The sequence below is a fragment of the Caretta caretta genome, chromosome 11 (assembly GCF_965140235.1).
Source record: "Caretta caretta isolate rCarCar2 chromosome 11, rCarCar1.hap1, whole genome shotgun sequence".
Taxonomy (NCBI): Eukaryota; Metazoa; Chordata; order Testudines; family Cheloniidae; genus Caretta; species Caretta caretta.
In genome coordinates, this window is record NC_134216.1 from 71426234 (window position 1) to 71450666 (window position 24433).

Sequence of the window (24433 nt, forward strand, 5' to 3'; positions counted from 1 at the left end):
GAAGCAGAAGGCAGGACCTATATTGTATTTGGGAATTTCCCCTTGACAATGGCACACAACTTCCATTTCTAGCTCTACACAGTCATGAAATAATAGGAGCGTTACACCAAAGAAGAGGGCAGAGTCATTTTCCTATATGGCACACAATAAAAGCTTCCAGCCCCCAAATGTCCTAAGGTACTAGAACTTTTTTCTGTTAGTTATTTTAGTTCATTTTTAGAAATTTTAATGGCTGCACCTTAGTCCTGGTACAATTGACACTTGGTAACCAAGGCCCCTGACTTACCAAGGAGAGGGAAAACGGGTCCTAATGATTTTTATTAAAGTTCTTACATTTTTCTATAAGCTACGGCATAATATTATGTTTGAATTGGTTTAAGTTTGACACAAACTTTGTAACTCACTTGCGATGAACAAGATCAAACCCAAACTCATCCAGATAACACCTTTATTGTACCCCTACATACTCCATTCCTTACACTATGTGTGTGTACAGTCAACCACACCCCTATACACAGTTTTAGTACCTATTAGTCATCTTATACTACTCACACCACTTGACTTATATGAGAAAAAACTAGGAGGAAGAGGTGAAGAGTACTGCTCACCCAAAAGCACAGAACAGCACTAAGAGGAATAAATGATACCAACAATCAACTAATCCTCCTCAGATTAAACTAGTTTAAGCAATCGTGTAGGGGACACCTGTGGAGGCCACTTAGGACTTTGGAGGTTGAGTTGCAGTCCAAGGTTATCTTCCATTCTTAAGCACGTCTGCGACCCTCTCTCAGTATAGTACAGTTGTGAAATAGAAAATTAAAAAGAAGTCCTCTGTATTACATTTCTTTATGGATTCTGTTATTCAGAACTGCATGTGCTCCAGGATCAGGAGAAAAAGACAATTCAATTTTCACCAGCCAAGGACAATGCAAGAGCCCTCCTATGGGATTTGTGGAGGGTGAGGAGGTTAGTTCAAAGCCATCCCCTGCCTATTGTCCTCTGGTGCAGGTGTTTGTAGCACAGTGAAATTACCAAGAACCCCAATCTCTGAAGTGCCCGCATAAAGCACTTTAAGGATTGGTATTCTAGTCTCTTTTACTGTGCTGCTAGCAGTGCACACGGAAGTGGAGCAGCAGAAGATGCTAACGCAAGAATGAGGGAGAGGGAAGAAAATTAGTGACATTAGACATGGGTGGGTGGGGGGAGTGCAACCATGGGGAGACAGGCAACATGGGATGGACAAGAGATATGCAACACAAAGGATGTGTTGAGAGAAAAAAAGAAGAATGGAGTTTCTTACTTGGACCACAGTTCCCATTCACACACAATCCTGTCTCTCCCATGTAACAATTTAAAATGGAAACAAGGATATTCTGACCTTTGCTACCCATTTATCTTTTGATTTATTTTATATTTTTGTCAAATCACCTATTTACAAAACTTGAAAAAAAAAACTCAACAGGTGATGCTATTCTCCACAGACCAAAGTCTGGCTTGATCTGGTTTACATTTTTCTTGCATCATCTTGTTAAAATTTTCCAACAGGCTTTCAAAGTGAAATTAGACTTTCTGTCAAGCCTAGCTCCCTAATGTGGTCTTATTCTCAGGAGGCAGGAGATTGATTAATTTGGTTTTTGATTTTCCAAAGTGGCAAGAAGTCAGATATTACAAAAGCAGAACCTGTGAATGGGATCAATTAAAGAGCAGAAGCGGCAACACAATTAACACCACGAGGCTCAACAGAAAAAGAAAAGACCGATGACGAAAACAACAGCAACAGCTTTGACTGCAGCAGGAATCTTCACCATGAACCAAGGAAGGCTAAATCCAAAGAGAGCATTTCAGAACTTTTACTATGCTATTAGTGTTGAAGACCAAAGACATCTGAAGCTGCTGGACAGAATAATAATAAAAAAAAATACCTAGACACTTTCATCTACTGTATGTGTGTTTTAAATAAAGAGGTGAAAACAGCAACCTTTTTATTTAAAGAGGGAAGAACAAGACTAAAACCGTCTATAGTTATATTTCAGACCCATTTTCCTGAGCTGTGGTTTTCTGACTGTGAAATCCAATGCTCTATAGTGTCCCTTTACACCGATCACCATAAATGTTCTATCAAGCTCTTTATATTCCCATTCTGCCTCAAACTTGAGTTAAAGGGATGCTGCAATGATATCAAAGCAGCTGCTGCTGAAGTCAGGCAGGGAGGTATGGGTGACTGTACTTAAAGCAAGAAACTGATAAAATTGTCCTTTGGTAAAAGTCAGGGTAGCCATTTAGGTTTGTTTTTTTTTTTTTTGCAGGGTGGGGTGGGGTTATAAGAAGGAGACAAAGAAATAAGGTGAACAAATTTTTAAGTTGGGTGTAGGTCAAATCTGTAATGGAATTAGGTACTGGGCAGATGGTCATTGTTTAGCTGAATGAGGTTCCACACTCAAGCTGTAGAGGGTTTAAATTAACCTGCTGCACTTGAAGAAATTAAAAGAGAGCTCTGAGCTTGATGGAGATGAAAGAGCCTCAGGAGTATTCTTTTTCCATTGCATCTACCATTTTTCCAGTCTCGTGCCCAGAGCCTATAAATCACAAAGCTATCCTGTCATGTACAGAATGCCCCACTGAATGCCCAAGTTACTGACGGCCTTTTCTTCCTCTAATGGCAATTTCAATTAAATAAGAAAAACAAGTATTTCTCTTTGACAACACAAATCTCCCTACTTCTGTGGCTGTAGCTTTTGAGATATTCTTGCACGCCTCGAGCAAAAGACATGGAGTCAAGTTTAGAACACAAGGATCGTTTAAACACGGAAGTATAATGTTACCTTATTGGCAGATTTGTGGGAAGAAAAATAGTCTTGCAACTGAAGTATACACATTAGAATGACCGTCTTCAGTGACTTTTGTGGAGGAAAACCCCTAGGCAAATTATTTCATATGGAGGGAACACTAAGGCACTTCTATTTAAGATCTCATTTCCAATTGACCTGTGATTTCTGAACATCTGAAAGGACTCATGAAAGTAAACAATGAAGTGTGCAAGTTTTTATCTGAGTAGGTTGTTTTCCAAAAGTCTCCTGCCCCAAAGATAAATTTTTACAGCACTGGTATGAGACCACTCGGCCCCTGGAAATCTGAGCGTCGGCAGGAGAAGTTGGAGGTTAAAGATTGTATCAGTCAAATTAGTTTAAAATCTCACTAACCAAGAAACTAAATTCACTGCATCATGATCAGGAAATGATGTTCCTTTCTTCACCAACAGGAAACAAATCCATCCCTAACTCACCCTACTGTACTGAGATATCGCAACAAGCATGAGCAGTGAAGATCAGCCACATTTTGGAGAGCCTGTGATACTTAGCATCAGAGAGATGAATAAGGACAAAATTCCAGCCCTTCACTCTGAATTACTACCATGTATATGATTTAGTTCAGATCCTTAATGTCATATAAATCAACTCCTAGAGTTGAGTTTGGAGACTTGTCTTATTCTATATTACATTGAAGCATTTTTGTGTTTGCCTTGTTTGCCATTATGTGTTGAATGCTCCATGTAGTGTGATCAAGAGTGACAAGTGATTTGGGCAGATGAGGAAAATGAGCAAGTAGTGTGATTCTCTAAGGAGAGGTAAGTCTCAGATGTTCTGAGGATATGCCTACACTTCAATTAGACACCCGGAGCTGGTCCATGCCAGCTGACTTGGGCTTGCGGGTCTCAGGCTAAGGGGCTGTTTAACTGTGGTGTAGACGCTCAGGCTTGGGCTGCAACCCAAGCTCTGGGATCCTCCCACCTTGCAATTAAAAAGCCCTTTAGCCTGAGCCCTGCAAGTCCAAGTGAAATGGCATGGACCAACTGCAGGGTTTTAATTGCAATGCAGACATACCTTAAGATACCACAGCATCTCAAGGTAAATTCCATCGCCCCCACATAGACCATTAACAGATAACTCAGATTCCTCTTGTATGATGTTTTGGTTGGTCAGTGTCAGATCTATTCTGAATTTGTCCAGCACTCTTCATGATTCTATCACAGAGTGTTGCCTTGAACATTCATTGGGTGGATGACAGACACTATAGGCATAGCTTGTTCTGGTCACCAACTTTATACAGAATGAAGAAATGGGAAGTTATTCAAAGGACCACGAATGGTGGAAATTCATTTATTCAAGCAAACGATTCTTACCTGTGCTCTTAGGTAGAACCAAAATTTATGGTCCTGCTTATATATAAATCATGAGGTTATATGAAGAGTTTCAGAACTTAGCCCTCTGAGTAGGTGCTCATACCAGTGTTCGAGTCGTTGTGGAATACTGTCCCCTGAGATATCAATGTGAACATGGAATCTGCTCAGAAGGGCGCATTCACAACTCTCCTGAATGTAACTGACTTTGGATTTCATCCAGGTGGTGAGGAGAGGCCCCACAGAACTGACCTTTCTGACTCTGCTCTCTTGAGAGTCTTGTTTGATATTTGGTGTCCATGTCATCCATGCTGGCTGGGTTGTCCGTCACCCCTGCATTTCAATGGTCATGAGGCACACCTAACAAGGCTTGAAGCCAGGGGGTGGAGCAGCTTAGCAACAGCTGTTATCGCTGCCCTGGGGGCTCGACGTCTCCTTATTTACAAACACATTATCTTCTTATACCCAGAGACACCCATAGGTTAATGGTGATCTGCAGGAGTGGAAGCAGCTGGGATGCAGATGGAGGGATACGTCTAGGACACTGGTGGTTTGATCATCTTCAAGCATATAGAAGATTATATGACCAAGGCCAAGAGACATTTCCTATCCTTAGCCATAAACATCTGTAAGTAGTGTGTTCCTTCAACAGATTATTATGACGAATTTGCTTTGTGTTTTATGGATAACCTAGATCATCTCCAGGCTTTTAGATTCTGAGAACTGTCGGCTCACAATGGGCTGCTTCTATTTAATCTTGTGAAGGATGTCTTCTGCATTCCTTGAGATCTGTCCCTTGAAGATCTGACCTTTGCCCATTCTCAGTGTTTACAGGAAGTGATGGAATTGTGAAGCAATTACTGACAAACATTATTAACCCTTTGCTCACCAAGACAACAATACTAATCAACTTCAAGTATGCAGAGTTCTGTCCCCTCCTCAAATTTTCTTATGCTGGTGTACATGCCAATACTGCCAACTCATAAACAACTCCTTTTAAGGGACGATGATTGAGAAAGCAGCAGCTATTCAATTCTAGATGCATTTGGCATCAGTGAGCCCTTGTGGGTTGGTTTAATCTGGTTCTGGCTGTTTGCTGTACAATGGGTTTCCCACAATATTTATTATAAACAAAACAAGCTTTGTGTTATTTTCTTTAAAGACAATTCTAGAATGTCAGTTACCTCTAAACCCCGCAATATTATTTGTTTTGCCTTCCTTTAATCTTATAAACACCTGAATGTAGAGAAAAAATTTTGAGTGGAAACCTTAGTTACCAAATTTCCATGCAAAGCACATTTTTATTGCTAAGTTTCAACCTTCTAAAATACGGGGTTTATAATGGCAACACTGGCAGACTCCTAACAAAAGCAAGTCTTGGGGGGGTTCTTTCGTAATCTAACTATTGCTGTCACTGCAAGTGCTTTAATAACAGCAAACATTATTCAAATCACTTGAAAATATTAATGCATGCCTTGCTAAATAATTATTTAGTAAAATATTATCCTTACTTTACAAGATGGGCTAATAAAAGCCAAAAGAGATGAAGTAACTTTCTCAAGGTCACACAGGAAATCCGTGAGAGCTAGGAACAGAACCCAGGTGTCTTGACTCCAGACCTATTCCTTAATCACAAGATTATCCTACCCTCCATATAACCTATGGATAACCTCCAGCATCAAAAACTGCACTGGTAATTGAGAAGAGGTTAGGACAATCTTAATTGTCCGCCCACAGGACTTAAATGAGAAGTGTTTCAAAATCAAGAGACATTTACTATTAACATGTTACAATTAAAGCTGAGCAACTGCTATATAACGAACAAGCAGCTAATTTGCATCATGCTAGGTAGAAAAAGGTTAAGATCCTTCTGGTAATGTATGTCAAGAACATAAGCATCAGAAAATAAAGGAAATACGGGAAGAGACACCAACTGAACTCTTTTCAAACTAGAAAACAAACATGGCTTCTGTGCCACTGTACGAGCTCCAAAACAGCTGAGCAGGGTTGGATCCAAACAAAATTACACTTTTAAATAGATACAATTAATTGATTCAAATTAGTTGAACTTTGTCTTTTACTTGTCAATTATAGTATCTTGCACTTAGTAGAAAGACGTTGAGTTTTACTGATATGACATCCTCGTTCTCTTTCTATAAATGTCCGATGCTATACAACTGTACATAATGGTCATTGGCAAGCAGATTTTTTTTGGACTGCATCACTTATTCATTCTACCTTTGCAGAAATTACTAGCTCTTTTGAGTGTTTAAGTTGAAAAAAGTGCTAGTCCTGAATTCCCAGCCCTCAAGAGTTCCCTCCTTGCTCTATGAAAGCCCTGCACCAGGAGAAACAGTAGCACAGTATCTCTGCTGAGAGATGCTGAAATTGGATATTTTATCTCTTACACCAGCCTGGATTGTGGGTAGCACACCATGATTGCTGAGTTAAGTGATGGTATCAATTGCAACAAATGAAGGGTCCAGCAACTTGAAAAGAGATGCTCTTCCATCTGCAGGAAGTCCCAATCTCTGTGCTTCACCTGTGCCCTAACAATCACAAGGTTGTGAAGGAGCAGTGTATCAGATTTAGCACACAGGTCTCTTTCGCTCCTTGAACTGTATACAATATGAAGAAGCTTTGAAGTGTTGGATTCCATAGGTAAGGTATACATGGTGACCTTCCACCTAAAGCTCTGTGATCTAGACTGGAAAGAAACTAAGCCTGCAAAGAGACATGCCTGATGAAACAACTACTCTCCCATTATTAATTGGAACAGAAACTTCATTAAGCCTGGGAGGAAAGAAATGCATCAAATATACTTGTAACATGCTTTACCCAGAAACTAACACAACAAAGTGTTGTACTATATTATATTGCTGGGATTCTAATCAGACCTACCTTCTAAAACATACCTATAAATACCTATCAAGATGCAAAACTATAGACATGAAAATACAGAAAAAAAAATCTTATACTTTATAACATTAAGGGTGGGAATTTACATACTGTCAGAACTATAATCCTTTTGCTCCCTGATTTTGTGTGTTTAAACTTAAACCTGAATATTAGCTAAACCGAAAATTTGGTATTTTATTTCTCCACATTTATTTCAAACAGAACTGATGAAAAATCCAAACCTACTGGGCTGGAGAGCTTATTCATTCCACTGGCAAAGATGAAGGCAAGGTCATTGAACCAAAATTGTGAAATGTATGGAGTTTATAAACTCTGCTGAAACCACCAGCGGAGTTTAAAAGCCCCACATTTTCTTCTTATGATAATGATTTGCTCAGCAGGGGGGATGTGAAATTTTGGCCTTTGGCATACACAATCCATAACTACTACGACTATCTTCCTATTCAAAAAATGCTCTACAACTTCAGTATTCTAGGAAGGAGTTTCACATACTTATTTCCTTCTGATTATGATTTATAAAGAGAAATCCCTTCAGAATGCATAAATATATCCTCAGATAAAAATACAGTCAGCTAACATTTAACAGCTATTGCCAAAAGATTTGTCTTTTCTACTGTTGATGAATTTAAACACCACAATGAAGTACCTGCTACTGCATTTTCATTGTAGGGAATTTAAGGACATAGTTAATGTTTATTCCTAAGGAGGTGGAAAAACCCCCCATCATAGCTGAAACTATATCTCAGACTAGGTGGTGGCTAACCTGACAATGGCATCATAATAAAACCGTATTACAAACTATGGCCATATCTTTCGAAGATTAAAACCATTAAAAAATTAAACCATCTTTTTTACACAAATGAGATTAAAATATTCCCTTTTTGATGAATACATTAATGTATATGGTATGTAGGATTATCACCTTCAATACTGACCTTTAACTTTTGACAAATATTAATACAGAAATTGAAAACTGAAGGTATTTTATAATCTTCTAAGTACTGTATCTGTCAAGTGTCTGAGCTACAAAGAACAATCTTGTAGTTGAAGTCACACAAGCAGACAGTTGCTTTTACAGAACTTGAAGTTAAAAGTGCTCCCTCTTTCTAGGGATACCAGTGCCAGATTTCCACTTTCCTTACTTTATAAGTACCAAGTTTTGGTGGTGTTTAAATTGCATGCACAGAACACTGCAGCACTAACCTTTTACCTGAAAGGTCAGAATCCTACGATCTCTCTGGGATATAATCTCGAAGGCCTGATACAGAGAACATTCACAATTCTGACTAAATCTTGGGAAGCAATAGTTCATATTCTGCATAATAAAAGGAGTAATTTTTCTGAGGAAGGCGGGAAAACAAATTTAACTATATGTAGAAAAGAGACTGATGTATTGAACCTATCTAGATAATCAAGTCAAATTAAACCAGTATTAATTAATAATCCAGAGGAAAAATAAACAGGAAACTTTTCCAGCCAGATGGCAAATGCCACACGCAATTCCATCATTTCTGTTTAAATCTTAAGCTAAACTAAAGGGAAAAATTCACATTAAATAACATTAAGGCTGTAAATCTGGATACCAAAATGTCAAGAAATGAAAAGCTTTAAGTCTCTAGTAGCAAAGTTGAGTTGGTCACATTGTAAATAACTCTGAGTTAAACGTTCAGCAACCTTCACAGTAAACAAAATGCTTATATATACTTAAGGTGGCCATGGTGAAATTACTGGAACACATTCACGTTTCCTACCTTTTTTGTTTTCAAACGTACAGTCTTAAAAAATATTTTCTTTTTTTTTAAATTTAATATTCTAGGGTATTTTAGAAGACAAAAAAGGAAGGTACATTTCGGTAGCACTGTGAAACTGTACAAAGCTGTGTTGTGCAATTCCATAGTTAAACAGCCACACTAAGTAAAGTTACAGAAAATACCTATCTGCGGTGCTGCGCAGCTGTGCTACTCCAAAATGCCACAGAGGAGAACACACTCAAAAATCCAAAACGTTATTTTTAAAGCCAAATGCCAAAACACCTATTCAAACTTTTCAACATTAAGATTAGTCTAAACTTGGCAGCTGGTGACTCACTACTGAAGGACTGATAGTTAAGGCTACGATTATGTCACGGAGGGCTTGGAAGTCACACATTCTGTGACACTGGGGAACTGCAGCAGCCCGGCTGCCATGGGTGGCGGAGGACCACCCCTGTAGCTCCCCAGTGCTCCCCCAGCCCCGTGTAGCTTAGATGCCGCCTGTGCAGGCCTCCCCCGCAGTTCCCATTTGCTGTAGGGAACACCCCCACCCCCCCAGCTCTTCAGGGTGGTGGAGGATTGCCCCCCAAGCTCCCAGCCACGGGGTAGGGGCAGGGGACCACAGCTCCCAGCCACTGCATGCAGCGGGGTAGGGTGCTTGACCCTTCTCCCTCCCTATTTTGTCAGGGATGTTTTTAGTAAAAATCAGGGACAGGTCACAGCTTCTGTGAATTTTTGTTTCTTGCACGTGACCTGTCCATAACTTTTACTAAAAACATCATAGAATCATAGAATATCAGGGTTGGAAGGGACCTCAGGAGGTCATCTAGTCCAACCTCCTGTTCAAAAGCAGGACCCATACCCAATTAAATCATCCCAGCCAGGGCTTTATCAAGCCTGACCTTAAAAACTTCTAAGGAAGGAGATTCCACCACCTCCCTAGGCAACGCATTCCAGTGTTTCACCACCTTCCTAGTGAAAAAGTTTTTCCTAATAGCCAACCTAAACCTCCCCCACTGCAACTTGAGACCATTACTCCTTGTCCTGTCCTCTTCCACCACTGAGAATAGTCTAGAACCATCCTCTCTGGAACTACCTCTCAGGTAGTTGAAAGCAGCTATCAAATCCCCCCTCATTCTTCTCTTCTGCAGACTAAACAATCCCAGTTCCCTCAGCCTCTCCTCATAACTCATGTGTTCCAGATCCCTAATCATTTTTGTTGCCCTTCGCTGGACTCTCTCTAATTTATCCACATCCTTCTTGTAGTGTGGGGCCCAAAACTGGACACAGTACTCCAGATGAGGCCTCACCAATGTCGAATAGAGGGGGACGATCACGTCCCTCGATCTGCTCGCTATGCCCCTACTTATACATCCCAAAATGCCATTGGCCTTCTTGGCAACAAGGGCACACTGCTGACTCATATCCAGCTACTCGTCCACTGTCACCCCTAGGACCTTTTCCGCAGAACTGCTGCCTAGCCATTCGGTCCCTAGTCTGTAGCTGTGCATTAGGTTCTTCCGTCCTAAGTGCAGGACCCTGCACTTATCCTTATTGAACCTCATCAGATTTCTTTTGGCCCAATCCTCCAATTTGTCTAGGTCCCTCTGTATCCTATCCCTGCCCTCCAGCGTATCTACCACTCCTCCCAGTTTAGTATCATCCGCAAATTTGCTGAGAGTGCAATCCACACCATCCTCCAGATCATTTATGAAGATATTGAACAAAACCGGCCCCAGGACCGACCCCTGACATGACATCCATGACAAAATCGTAGCCTTACTGATAGTGTATTAGGATGATCTTTTCCCCTCCACAATTGGTGTGGCTCCTAAGAACCTGCTTTCTATACATCTCTCTTTTGAAAGAAATCATGAGGTTAACACATGACCTGCCCTAGATGAAACAGAGGGGCAGAGTGCCAATAGTGGAAGTCATCTTTCAAGTTAAATGAATTGCAGTAGACTCAGCCTAGATAACATGATAACAGGTACTTTACAAATAACATAGATAAAGTCCTTGATGTCCTATGATGGGATGTTGATGGAAAACACTTTTGTTTTTTGTGATCCCCTGTTAATATAGAGCAACATTCAGCAAAATGTTCTTAATGGTTACCAACTTAGGAAATATTGGCTGCTTCTGCTCAAACAAATTTTACTGGAAGAATTTTTCATCTACAAAATGAATCAGATCAGAACAGGTTTACTCACTATTTGGGCAGCAGATCCATAGAATCATAGGGTTAGAAGGGACTGCAAGGGTCATCTAGTCTAACCCTGTGTCAAACCACCCAAGACACACGGCTCCAGCCTCCTTTTGAAAACTTCCAGTGAAGGAACTTCTATAACCTCCCTAGGCAGTCTGTTCCATTGTCCTACTGTTCTTACAGTTAGCAGATTTAGATTAAATCTCAAAAAAACTTCCTATTTTGTAGTTTGAACCCATTGCCTCTTGTCCTGTTCTCTGTGGCAAGAGAGAACAACTTTTGTCCACCTTTATTATGGCAGTCTTTCAAGTATTTGAAGACCGCAATCATATCCCCCCTAAATCTCCTCTTTTTCCGAATTAAACATACCCAGTTCCTTCAGTCTTTGCTCGTATGGCTTGTGTTCCATCCCTTTGGTCATCTTTGTCACTCACCCCTGGATCCTTTCCAGTTTCTCTACATCGTTTCTATGCAGTGGTGATCAAAACTGGACAGAGTACTCCAGCTAAGGCCTAACCAGCGCTGAGTAGAGCAGTACTATCACGTCCTGTGACTTGCATGCTATGCTTGTGTTAATGCAACCTAAAATTGCATTTGCTTTTCTTTGCAGCAGCATCGCATTGCTAACTCATGTGGAGGTTGTGATCCACCACAACTCCTAGATCCTTCTCAGCCATGCTGCCGTCAAGCCAGTTATCCCCCATTCTGTACTTGTGTATTTGGTTTTTCTTCCCTAAGCGTAGCACCTTACATTTGTCATTGTTGAATTTCATTTTGTTGTCTATAAGCCAGTTCTCCAATTTATCAAGATCCCTCTGAAATTTAGCTCTATCCTTCAAAGTACTTGTAACCCCCCCCACAGCTTTGTCTCATCTGAAAATTTGATCAATATACTCTCCATTCCTACATCAAGGTCATTAATAAAGATGTTAACCAACACCAGACCCAGAAAAGATCCCTGTGAAACCCCACTTGAGACCTCCCTCTAATCTGACATAATTCCATTTATTCCACACTCTTTGTTCACACTTGTTTAACCAATTATGTATCTGCTGTTGAGCCCACATTTCTCCAGTTTATTTATCAGAATGCTGTGTGGGACTGTGTCAAAAGACTGGCTGAAGTCCAGGTATATTATGTTCACCACGTTCCCCCTATCTACCAAACCAGTTACCCTGTCAAAGAAAAGCAAGCTGGTTTGGCATGATTTGTTTTTAGTAAATCCATGCTTGCTGATAGTGATTACCCCGTCCAGATATTTGCAAATTGAATGTTTTATAACATTGTTCTAGTAGCTTCCCAGTTATCGAAGTCAGGCCTACCGGTCTGTAATTTCCCAGATCCTCCTTTTCCCTGTTTTTAAAGTGGGGGACTACATTAGCCCTTCTCCAGTCTTCCGGGACCGTTCCTGTCATCCATGAGCTTGCCAAATATTATTGCCAGTGGCTCCACTTCAGCTGATTCCTTCAATTCTCTGGGATGAATAGCATCAGGCCCCGCTGATTTGAATGAATTCAAATTGGTCAGAAGATCTCTGACGTGTTCTCTACTTATCCCGATCTGAATCCCTTCCCCTTTATTGTCTATGGTAACTAGTCATCTGGTCACATTTTATTTTTTGTGAGAAGACAGAAGCAAAGTAGGTACTGACCCTTCCTATCATCTTCCGTTACCAGTCCACCTTCTCCATTGAGCGGAGGACCCATACCATGCCTGATTTTTCTTTTTTTGTCTGACATATTTGAAGAATGCTTTCTTGTTGCCGCCAACATTTCTTGCCAGCTCCAACTCATTCTTTGCGTTAGCTTTCCTGATTTTATCCCTGCACACTTGCACTATTCCCATATGTACTACTTTGGTGACATACCCCACCTTCAATTCCCTAGATGTATCCCTTTTGGTTTTTAGATTGCTAAAAAAACCCTTGCGCAGCAAAACTGGCCTCCCATGGGTCGTCTTCTCTTTCCTCTGCATTGAATAGCTTGATGTTGAGCCTCTAGTATTACATCTTTTAGGAACTGCCAGCCCCTATCGACACATTTTCTTCCTAATTAGCGCTTCCATGGGACCTTGCCTACGGTCTCTCTGAGTTGGCTGAAATCTGCCTTTCTGATTTCCAGTGTCCTTGTTTTGCTGTTGTCATGTTCTCCTTTCCATGGGATCATGAATTCCATCAGATCACGATCACTTCCAAGTTTCTGTCAACCTTCACGTTCGCAATTAATTCATCCTGGTTCGTCAAAACCAGATGTAGAATGGATGTCCCCCTAGTTGTTTTCTTAATTTTCTGAATCAGAAAGCTGTCCCCTACACATGCTAAGAACTTGCTGGATGTATTATGTTTTGCTGTAATAGTCTTCCAACAGATATCAGGGAAGTTAAAATCCCCCATTAATACTAGCTCATGTGTGTTAGCTAATCTTGTTACCTACTTGTAGAATGACTCCTCCACTTCCTCTTCCTGACTGGGTGGTCTATAATAGACCCCCACCATAATATCACTACTATTCTTTCCCCTTTTTACCCTGGCCCAGAGAATCTCAGTAGGTCTGTCGCTCACTTCCTCTTGGACCTCTGAGCAAGTATATTCATTCTTGACGTATAGTGCAATGCTGCCTCCTTTTTTCTCATACCTATTCTTCCGGAACAAGCTATATCTCTCAATGCTGGTACTCCAATCATGGGAGATGTGCCACCAAGTCTCTGTAATGCCAATTAAGTCATAATTTTCTTCATATTTTATGACTTCCAGTTCATCCTGCTTGTTCCCCATACTCCTTGCATTTGTATACAGGCATCGAAGATATTGTGCAGACCGCCCTGTTGCTTTCCTTCTTGCCTTTTTAATGCAATGGTGGTTTCAAGTACTTGTCCAGAAATTTGCCCCTTTTTCTTGTCTTCATTACTGAAGCCTAGATGTGCATTGGCTGGATTTTTGTCACCACCCCCCGTAAGACTTAGTTTAAAGCCCTCCCTATAAGGTTAGCCAGACGATGTCCAAAGATGCTCTTCCCAGTATTTGATAGACGGACCCCCCCCCCCCCCCCCCACACACAGTAATCCTCTTTCCTGGAACATCAACTCATCGTCAAAAGCCAAAGCCTTTTCACTGAGACCATCTGTGTAGACATGCATTTATTTCCAGGATTTAATGGTCCCAGCCCGGGCCTTTTCCATGTGTGGAGAGCACAAATATAGCATTGACACTAAGTGAAGCTGGCAGAAACTCCTCAATGAGATTCTAGAATTACTCAGGGAGCTTAGCATACAACCTGCCAATTGGATCAATGGTCTTCAGGGCTTGTGAAAAGCAACTGGGAAGCACTGGATTTCCTGTTGGCTGAGATTCCTATAGAGAGATAGGCTACTTTGCTACACTTAATTTAAGTCATCAGGGACTTACTCAAGGAACCACCATGTGTTGCTGCCATTAACTAATTTTTCCTTATCCAGACAGATCATGAGAAAATTATAATCAGGCAACTGCAGTGAACTTTGGAGCTCTCAGATTTCCTTCATTTATCTCAATCTATTTTTAGGCCTAGGCATGATACAGATCGCACTGGCCCTGTTGGTTGGTGATCTCATGCTAGTGGACAATGATCTGGTATCCATGATGACTTTTCTCTGTATGTGTTAGCCGCTTTTGATTCTAAGTAACTTTTAGTTCTGAACCAGTCTTGTTTCTTCCCTCTCAAACAGTTCTACAGATTATTTTTTGACATCTTTTATGGGTTTCTGCAGGGCTCTATTCTGTGGCCCCCTTCAGTTTAACACATATGTGATGCTGCTTCGGGAAAGTATGACATTATATGTAGCCAAGACCATGAATATGCAAATGATATGAGCTGCTGCATGTCACTCCCATAAGAACACAGAAGTAAGAGTCTGTACTTTAGCAAGGTGCTCTGATACTATAGTGATGAGGACCCTATATAGCACCTAGATAGATAGTATAACGCCTGGTGAGAAATGCAATCTGGACGAGAGCGAACTGTCTGAAGGCTAATCTGGACAAGTTGGTGATGATGACTAGGGGTTGGGGGAAGGATCTCGAACATATGGTAAGGATAGTTCCTGTCCTCTTTTGAGATCAGGAAGGAGCCGCTTTTTAATTAAGTAATTCACAATTTGTTCTGGGAATCCCAGTGATGTGAGAGACCAAAAGCATCTTTTTTATCTGCACCTTTGGAATTATACCCCTTAAGTCTGGATTTTGACATCTCTATCCTTATTTTGGATAGCTGCAGGTTGGAGAACTGCAATGGTTTTTACTTGGGGCTAAATTTTAAGAGCATTCTGAATCTAGAAGTAATACAGAATGTGGCTGTTTCCCAGTTAGGCACTATTAGCTGCAGAGAAGATGTCACATCCACAAAAACTGAACGGGCTTCCTAATAATTTTCACATATGGGTGAAGGTGCTGACGTTGTTGTCACTATATGGTTAGAGTTTTAGATACCCAAGAGATTAGCCTGTGTTCCGTGCATGCCACATAAGTTGTAGTTGGCTGGATCATGAGAGATACAATTTTCCAAGAGAGACTAGTGAATCTGGGTGCCCCAATTTTGAGGTGTCTGTATTCAGATTCAGTGAGGGAGCTGGTTTTTCAGAATGTGCTGAACACCTGTCCTGTAATTATTAAGTCCCTTGATGGTATCTCACTAGTCAATTTGGAAAATTTAGCCCATGGCTTCATGATGTTCTTAGTAGAGGGATCTTGATTGTGGAATTTGTTTTCCCTGCTATTCTGACACACTGACTTTCTGCAGGGAGTGGTTTGCTTTGTAGTGAGAAGGGAGTTTGTATGTAGAGATTTTTTCTTTGCATACTGTTTCTTTCCTTTTTGTTTAAGATAAACAACAATTTAAAATTATTTTTATATTTGTATATGCAGTGATAAGCAGTGAATTTTATAAGTTAAAAATAATTGACACTACAGTAAACTCCAGAGCGCTAACCAACTGTTAAATGGGAGAATACCACAACATGCACAGAACTCTACGTAAAACCATCTCATTTCTCTAAAGAGAAAGAAAATTGGCTGTAGGATTTATATTGCTGGAAAACCAAGAGAGATTTCTTTCTGATGGAAAGATAAGTACTGCATGGTAATATAACCAGCCACCACTCATCTGCTATTAGATGAATAGAGAAGGAAGAAAATCTTTCTTAAGAAGTGTCAGATATAAGTAAACTTCTTTGACTAAGGCCTTAATCAAGACTTATCCCTTTTGAGCAGCAGCTAAGCATTTTCTTTAGATCATTCTTTATATTATGATTAACAACGTATCTTATAGCAGATAAAAAGCAAATTAAGAAATAGGGAAGATATAGGCACTCAGCTAGGTAATAGCCCAAACCTTAAATCTTTGTTGTTGTTTTGTTTTTGTTACCACAGAAAAATATTGTAATGATGATTGGAAAATGTATGGCCAAAATACCATGTTGCAGCCTTGCAGATCTCATCTGGTGGGACTGACCAAAGCCTGTCTTGTTGATGCTGCAGCATGATTGATTGAGTTGTGACATGCCCTTTCAAATTTCAATGTTGCTATTACGGTGCAACAGTGACAGATGAACACTGATAGGTTATCAGAAAGGGTTCTTTTGGACAGAGGCTTACTTTCTGTTCCACTCTTACAGAAAAACAAAAATGGTGGATTAATTCTCTAATGGCGTTCCCCACTTTTCAAAGAGACTTTGTTGATGCAACTAATTTGCAGAACAAAGCTCCCCTAAGTTGAAAGCTAGAAAGAATTAGAAAATAGTGGCACTGCAATACTTGTTTGAAAGCAAAATGTAAACATTTAATTTGAAAACCAGAAAGCAGTAACCTGACCTGTGTGTTTCAACAAAGTAAAAAAGCCCCACATTTGCATTTTAAAAGAAAAGATTTGAAAATCCATGCCTCCTCTGTTTACTACTTGATACTTGAGTTCAGGATTCTATACGTGTTCTGCAACTGTTGATGAGAGTACCACCTGAAACAGGAATCCCAGCATTATTTTTAGAGGGTTTTGTGATGATACTAACTATTATAGGGAACGTACCAAATCTTGCATGCAGGACTTAGCAGATAAGTGACAGAGGAACTAATTTTGAAAAGCTTTGTGAATGTATTAAAAATACAATATAGTCTACCTTACTCGAACTTTGTTTTGGGATTTGTATTGATTTGGGATTATAAATCATTCTTTAAAACTAAAATCTTTCCAGTTCACCTTCAAAATTGAGTTTTGAAACTACGGCCAGAAGAATTTTCCTGAGTGCGCACACAAAGCCAAACCTCTCTCTTCAAATGTACCATAGGTCTTCAGAGCCCATAACTCACTAATTGTACGAGACAAAGTGATTGCCATCAGAAAAGTAACCTGGGTAATGCTTGCATGAACGTAGAAGCTCAAAATACCACTTATATCCCCTGGCACAGCAGGATCTTAATTTGAGGTTGATAAACCCTGATAACACCAAACTGCTAGAGACTGAATAGAAACTAGGTGTTGTGCTTTCTACAAGTTATTGAAGAGATGACACTGTAAATACAGGTTTCAGAGTAACAGCCGTGTTAGTCTGTATTCGCAAAAAGAAAAGGAGTACTTGTGCCACCTTAGAGACTAACCAAATGAGCTGTAGCTCACGAAAGCTCATGCTCAAATAAATTGGTTAGTCTCTAAGGTGCCACAGGTACTCCTTTTCTTTTTACTGTAAATACAATAAACCATCTTTCAGAGATAAAATATATGCAGATGGCATTCAAGAAGATGGAATGTGACAATACGGCAATCATTTATACTAGAAATGTATGTGATGCTCCATAAAAGCAGAGTACAAATACCCGGCTGCATGTGAATTAATCTAGTTTGGGCAATAGAACTTATGCAAGAGCTAGGTATTATTACTACTATTATTATATATAAACATTTGCTACTCTTGAAATGGAAAGAGTATCTAATATACTATTTTTGGGACACACTCCAACAAATCAAACCTTAAATCCTAACTTCTCAGAAAAGAGGGTGAATGGACTTCTCGGAAGAGAGAATGAATGAGTTGCACTGCATATCTTGGGATGGAAAAGAATGTTCAACCTTTTGTTAATGAGGTCTGGAGAACTTAGTTTCCTGATCTCATAAAATTGGCTATGGTCACCTTTTATCAAAAGAGATCGTCCTATTAAGATCACGGAATTTCTCTCTCTTGAGCTCTGTTAAGATATATAATTTGTATGTAATGGAGAACAGACGTGATCAGTATTCACCAGTGATTCTATAAAGTGCTAGTAATATCAACTGATCTTCCTCTGGAAGACTGAATTTCCTACGCAAGCTTGAGATACTTCATAATTCGAGTAACAGCCAATGATTGACCAAAAATTCATAGGCCCAGCGAAATACAGCTATTTCCATTTTTACAATATAAAAAATAAAATACAAATAACAAGAACTCTGAAGTCTAAATACTAAGCAAGAGAAAACTAGAACTGAATTTGCAGAAGAAAATGCAAAAGTGGGTGTGTACTTCCTTCCTGTGCCAAGAAAAAAAAATGGAACTGATGGTTAGATGAACAGAGTCAGTATTTACTCCACTAAAAGCATGTGTGAAGCACACACAAAGGATCTTGTCTTGAAGTAAAATTTAACAACTAAGCAAGTTAGGAATAGCTCCCCAGAGACTATATGACCCTCCTATCCCCAGGAGTGTGAAGCCACAGATTACACCTCTAAAGAAAATTATCCATCAAGAAAATGATTAATCAAAGAAAAAAATCTCAGGCTTCCAATCAGATTCAAAAAAACCCATCAGCCAATAGTTGTTGCAGAGGTAATTGTTCTAAATCTATCAGTACACCTAAGCTGCTCCTTCATTGACTGCAAACACCAATTTCTTTCACAGAGGATTATAAGTTGATGTTCATGGTCTTACTTCTGCCATTAGGGTGATAAACAGTTTAAGCTACATCAGGATCTGACACGTAGATCAATTCTAGGTCCATAAAGAATCTATACAAGAGGTTCCCAGACAGGGGATTTACTGCCCCCCGTTTTTATTCTCTTGCAGCTAAAATTACTTCTGTCAAACACTTACAAGAGTAAGAAAAAAGGTAAAAAAATTAATTTTTCATGTAGTCCTGGAACAGTCTTTCTAAATTCAGAAACTTAAAGACGAACATGTTACTGCATTTAAAATTATGTTGAGCAGCATGTGGTATTTAGCTAAATAGCGATCCAAATCTATGATTTGCTCACTCTCAAGCAGACAGCAATTTGAAACATTGAACTAAGCTGTCTAGATTTTTCTCTAAGGGCAGTCACAGGCTTCCTGTTATCAGAGCCAAATTATATTAGACATTTAATTTTAAACCTCAGGTACTTAAATGTAAAACCTTACAACAGTAATAGTCATAAAGCAGTGGGGCATTCCATTTCAGAGAATGGATTTTTCTATTTTTTTCCCCTTTAATTTAACCAGCACCTCCTGTTTTGTGGCTCTGCCCACTACAAAGTAATTTATCTAATTAGGAGATGTTCACAGCTGCTTAAAAGACAGAAGCCCCAGGAAACCAAAGGTCTGGATAGGAAGACTTTGAAAAGTTCTCCGGAGCCACACAAAGTATTAATTTAATGTGAAAAAAGGTTCAGAGAAAAATTGAATCCCAATATGTTATTTTGTCTACAATAAAACCATGTGACAATAAGCAGGCATATTCTCCAGTACACTGGCATTTGAATTCCAAAAGATGCTTAGCTTCTCCCTATCCCTGCTGCTTTCACAGCATTATCTTTTTATGATACTAAAATTCAAAACCTTTTATTGGGGCAAAAAAGCTGAAATTAAAAAGGGTTTTTCATGTGTCAACTGCCAGCATAAAGGATAAATTCTACAATCTAAGTGAAAGAGGATACGCTGATGGAGATGAATCATGTTTGAGTTTTTGAAGTAGTTTAATCAATCACAATAGTTAATGTTTATGTTGACATTTGTTTGTCTAAGACTGTCCACTAAGCACTGACTTAGTTAAAAGAAGTTCTCCCAGTATTTTCAAAATGTAAAAGCAAAGCAGGAAATGATGCAAATACGATTTTTCTATCATTATTTACTTCTCAGTCTTCCTGTGTCCTTTGAGTAAATGTAGTACAGCTGACCCTGGCTGTTGTCTCTTATGATCCAGAAGTAATTACATACGATTGCCAAGTCATAAAACAGAATTAGATGTCCTTACTATAAGAAGTATAAAATGTAACTGGGTGTAGGAGAAAGGGAAGGCTTCTTTTTCATACCAGCATAGATAACACACTCATGAGTGCTGTAGGGCTTGCCCAGATAATAGACAAAAGCTAAGATCAGCAGATACACCCAAAACAGCCACAGCTGTGTTCGTGCGCACACGTGCCACAAAATGTGTCCTTCTGAGATCCTTACAATTGTCACTATTTTAAGGAATAGCCTCAAAAGCAGCAGTTTCTTTTTCTCTAATTCTCTTTCATAGTCACTTCATCCCATGGTGTCCATACCCTTCCTCCATTTACTCTGTTCAAGGTTCCCTTTGCTTTCCACATTCTTATTTCTCCATTCCATTACTTCCACCATTACTTTCGTGGGCTCTCCATAGTGCTTCTCCTTGTCTCTCTTTGAAATACTACAAATTTAGCACTTGAATAGTGCTTTACTAACATTAATGGAATCTTCACAACTCACCATGTGACGTAAGTAGTATAGCCCCATTTTACAGATGGGACTAATAAGGCAGGAAGTGACTTGACCAAGGTCACAGACAAATTATGTGTTAGACCTACGATTGGAATAAAGGACTCCCTTGCTCTCAATCCTATGTGTAGTCCACTGGACCACAGCACCTTTCATGCTATTCAGACATTCCCCCTTGAGGACAAAGCCCACAATGTGTGTTTAGTGGAGGAACAAGCTCAACTGCAAACAGTTTGCGACAAGTTCGTAGGGAGCTTGTAGCAGCTCAGGCAACACCTTTGACGCAACATCAAATTGGTCTGGGATCTTTTCAGAAATCAAGATATCAATGACAACTGATCTGTTGGCCCCACAGACAATCCTTAAGTGGCTATATGAAAATCATGAATATACCCTGTGATTTTGTTGGACAAATCACTATGACAAACTTGCAACCCTTATGATTGGTCAGCATTTTCAAGGCTCTCTTCACAACAGAGATGGCTAGAAACATCTTTAAAAAAGTAAATAGAGTAGTCCTGACATTTACAAATTCCTCCAGTTGAGGTTATGGAGACAGTGGCTGCAGGATTCACGCATTCCAAAGGCTGGCTCTGCCTACAGCTAACCAATTACAACAATAAAAATAAAATAATAAATAGTTCAACACTTAAGACCATAAACAAAGGGAATAAGGGGATAAGAACTGTGTACCTCCATACACAGATGCAGTGAAGATGCCTTGGAAGCTATGCACTTAGAAAGCAACCCTTACTTTGCTATGCTTTTAATAATTTTGGGCCTATGTGAAATTTCAGGCATGGGGTAGTTGACAACACAAGGCATCTCCTTCCTCGTGCAGTCACGTTTGCTGCTTCCATAGCACTCCTAGCCTTTCCATGCCACAGGAAGAGACGTTTTGTTAATTTATGATGTTCTGCCTCTTTCTCATCCTTTTTGTTCTGTTTAAATGGCTGCAGCTTTGCTTAGGTCAATGTACCCAGATGAGTGACATGAGTCCTCAAAGAAGAGCTCTACAAAAAAAACCCCAACTTGTCTCTTACCACTGCTGATGCCAGAGTTTGCAATGACTGTCGCCTCACTCCATTGGTCAGCACTGGAAACTGAGTAGGAGCGCTGATGCATACCATCGGGGCGACTGTTGAAGGAGACTAGACTGATCCCACTTGCCATCTGAGACACAGATGTACTGGTAGTCACATTTCCTAGAAACAAACAAACAAATCATGTTACTGTACAAGATAATGCTGATTTACATTAAGGAGAATAGTACCGCAGAGCAGAGACAGCACTAATTTCATTAATGTGCAGTGTTCTCTAAACTTTTGGAAGCTGAGTTCCCCCGGACCCTTTTCTAGAAAATGGAAATACTTGCAAGCCCCCAGTGCATCCCTGATTTATGTTGTTAAAAGCCTAAACATCTTAGTTTATATATCCTCTGCACTGCCCTAGCTAGTCCTTCGTACCACCTAGCAGGCTTTGGGAAGTGTTGGCTTAGTGCAAAAAAAGCCACGTGGAAAAAAGCTAATCCTTAAAAACTAATAAGCATTAAGCAAACCATCCATTGTACCCTTAAAAAAGCAAGTCCTAAAAATGTAACATGACCCTCTAAACATAACTTTAACATACAAAACGTGTAATAACTACATCAAATGGAGACACTTCAAACCCTCTTATCCTAATTCAATTATTTTAATTGAGTAACCCCGCCGCTGAATAAAGCCAAAATTGAAAAATCTACAGTGCCAGTAAATAAACTGGTAGTAGTAGCATAAAATCAACTATAAAACCCATCTTCCACAGACTTTTAACTATCACCAACATGGAGGCAACACCAATGTATTGTTCATTATAAAAAGTCACTTCTTGTTAAGCAACAGCATACTCTTTATTCCTAAATTGGTTGGTTGTTAAAAGATAATATGAACAATAACCTTAAACACTGTATATTAATTAGCAATGGGTTTAGTGCTTTCATGATCCATAAGGGCTGTGACAGATAATAGTTCAGTAAAAAGTTTAATGGAGGAAATGGGATTCACAGCATTAAAAATAGCTGAACAGTGATCTAGTTGACAAAACATAAATAAAACCCTCTCCATGAACTTAGGCTTCCAGTGGTCTCAGTCTACCTTTTCTGTTCTTGTGTTTGCCATGCACTAGACATATCACTCTGACGTTTAGTTTTTAATCGTATACTACATTACTGATTTAGAAATTACTTTTTAAACAAATTTAAAATATTTTTGAAGTGTTAGTTTGATTTTTGTAAGAATGTTCTAATAGCTGCAATCTCTTCATGGCAGACTTTACCAAAACACAGCGGACATTGTGAATCCATTGTTAAGGCTATCCTACAGTAAGGTTAAATGGTTTTAAGAATAATACTTTTATAGACAGATTTAAAGCATTTAGTATTTTCATCCAAAGACAAAATAACTAGTAATGGCTTTCCAGAAGAGCTGAATTAGAAGCAAAGTCATCTAAACCTACACACAGTGCACAATTAGTAAAGTTTGTAAAGCACCTTGCCATCCTTTGCTATTAAAGACTCACTCTATTCTATGTGTGTATATATATATATATATACACACACACACACACACACTTTTAAGATACTTTCACACGAAAATTTTGCGCTTCCATAGCACTTTCAATTGGACAACCATCGATGAGTTCAGAAACTTTGGTGAATTAAGGTTCAACACTCTTGTGAGGAAGTTAATTATTATCTACTATTACTTCCCACTTTTCCCACAGATTAAATGACCAAAGCTTAGGGAGGAAGACTGTGGCAGAGTGGGAAATAAAACCCAGATCTCCTGACTCCCAGTTCCATCATCACGACTTTTCCCAACAGCAGTGTTTTGAAAGAAAGTAGAGCTTTGTGAAGTACTTTGTGCTCACTAGAGTTTGAGAGATAGCTTCCCTGAGTCCAAACACAATCTGTCTATGGTACTTTTATAACCTCCATTACTATAAGATCTGAGCACCTCAATCTTTAATCAGGGGGTAGCTGTTTTAGTCTGTATCCGCAAAAACAACAAGGAGTCCAGTGACACCTTAAAACTAAGGGTATGTCTACACTACGAAATTAAGTCGAATTTATAGAAGTCGGTTTTTTAGAAATCGGTTTTATATATTCGAGTGTGTGTGTCCCCACAGAAAATGCTCTAAGTGCATTAACTCGGCGGAGCGCTTCCACAGTACCGAGGCAAGCGTCGACTTCCGGAGCGTTGCACTGTGGGTAGCTATCCCACAGTTCCCGCAGTCTCCGCTGCCCATTGGAATTCTGGGTTGAGATCCCAATGCCTGATGGGGCTAAAACATTGTCGCGGGTGGTTCTGGGTACATATTGTCAGCCCCCCGTTCCCTCCCTCCCCCCCCCGTGAAAGCAAGGGCAGACAATCATTTCGCGTCTTTTTTCCTGAGTTACCTGTGCAGACGCCATACCACGGCAAGCATGGAGCCCGCTCAGCTCACTTTGGCAATTAGGAGCACATTAACCACCACACGCATTATTCAGCAGTATATGCAGCACCAGAACATGGCAACGCGATACCGGGCGAGGAGGCGACGTCAGCGCGGTCCCGTGAGTGATCAGGACATGGACACAGATTTCTCTGAAAGCATGGGCCCTACCAATGCATGCATCATGGTGCTAATGGG

General features: G+C 39.8%; 1 protein-coding gene across 8 annotated transcripts in view; it reads right to left on the reverse strand.

Moving 5' to 3' along the window:
* The window catches only part of AGAP1 (ArfGAP with GTPase domain, ankyrin repeat and PH domain 1), a 707317-nt gene that overhangs the window by 168486 nt on the left and 514398 nt on the right, over window positions 1-24433 (reverse strand). For all 8 annotated transcript variants that reach the window (XM_048870105.2, XM_048870104.2, XM_048870107.2 and 5 more), the window contains one exon: window positions 21808-21969. In XM_048870105.2, the coding sequence (XP_048726062.1) occupies window positions 21808-21969 (162 nt within the window). The remainder of the gene's footprint in view (window positions 1-21807; window positions 21970-24433) is intronic.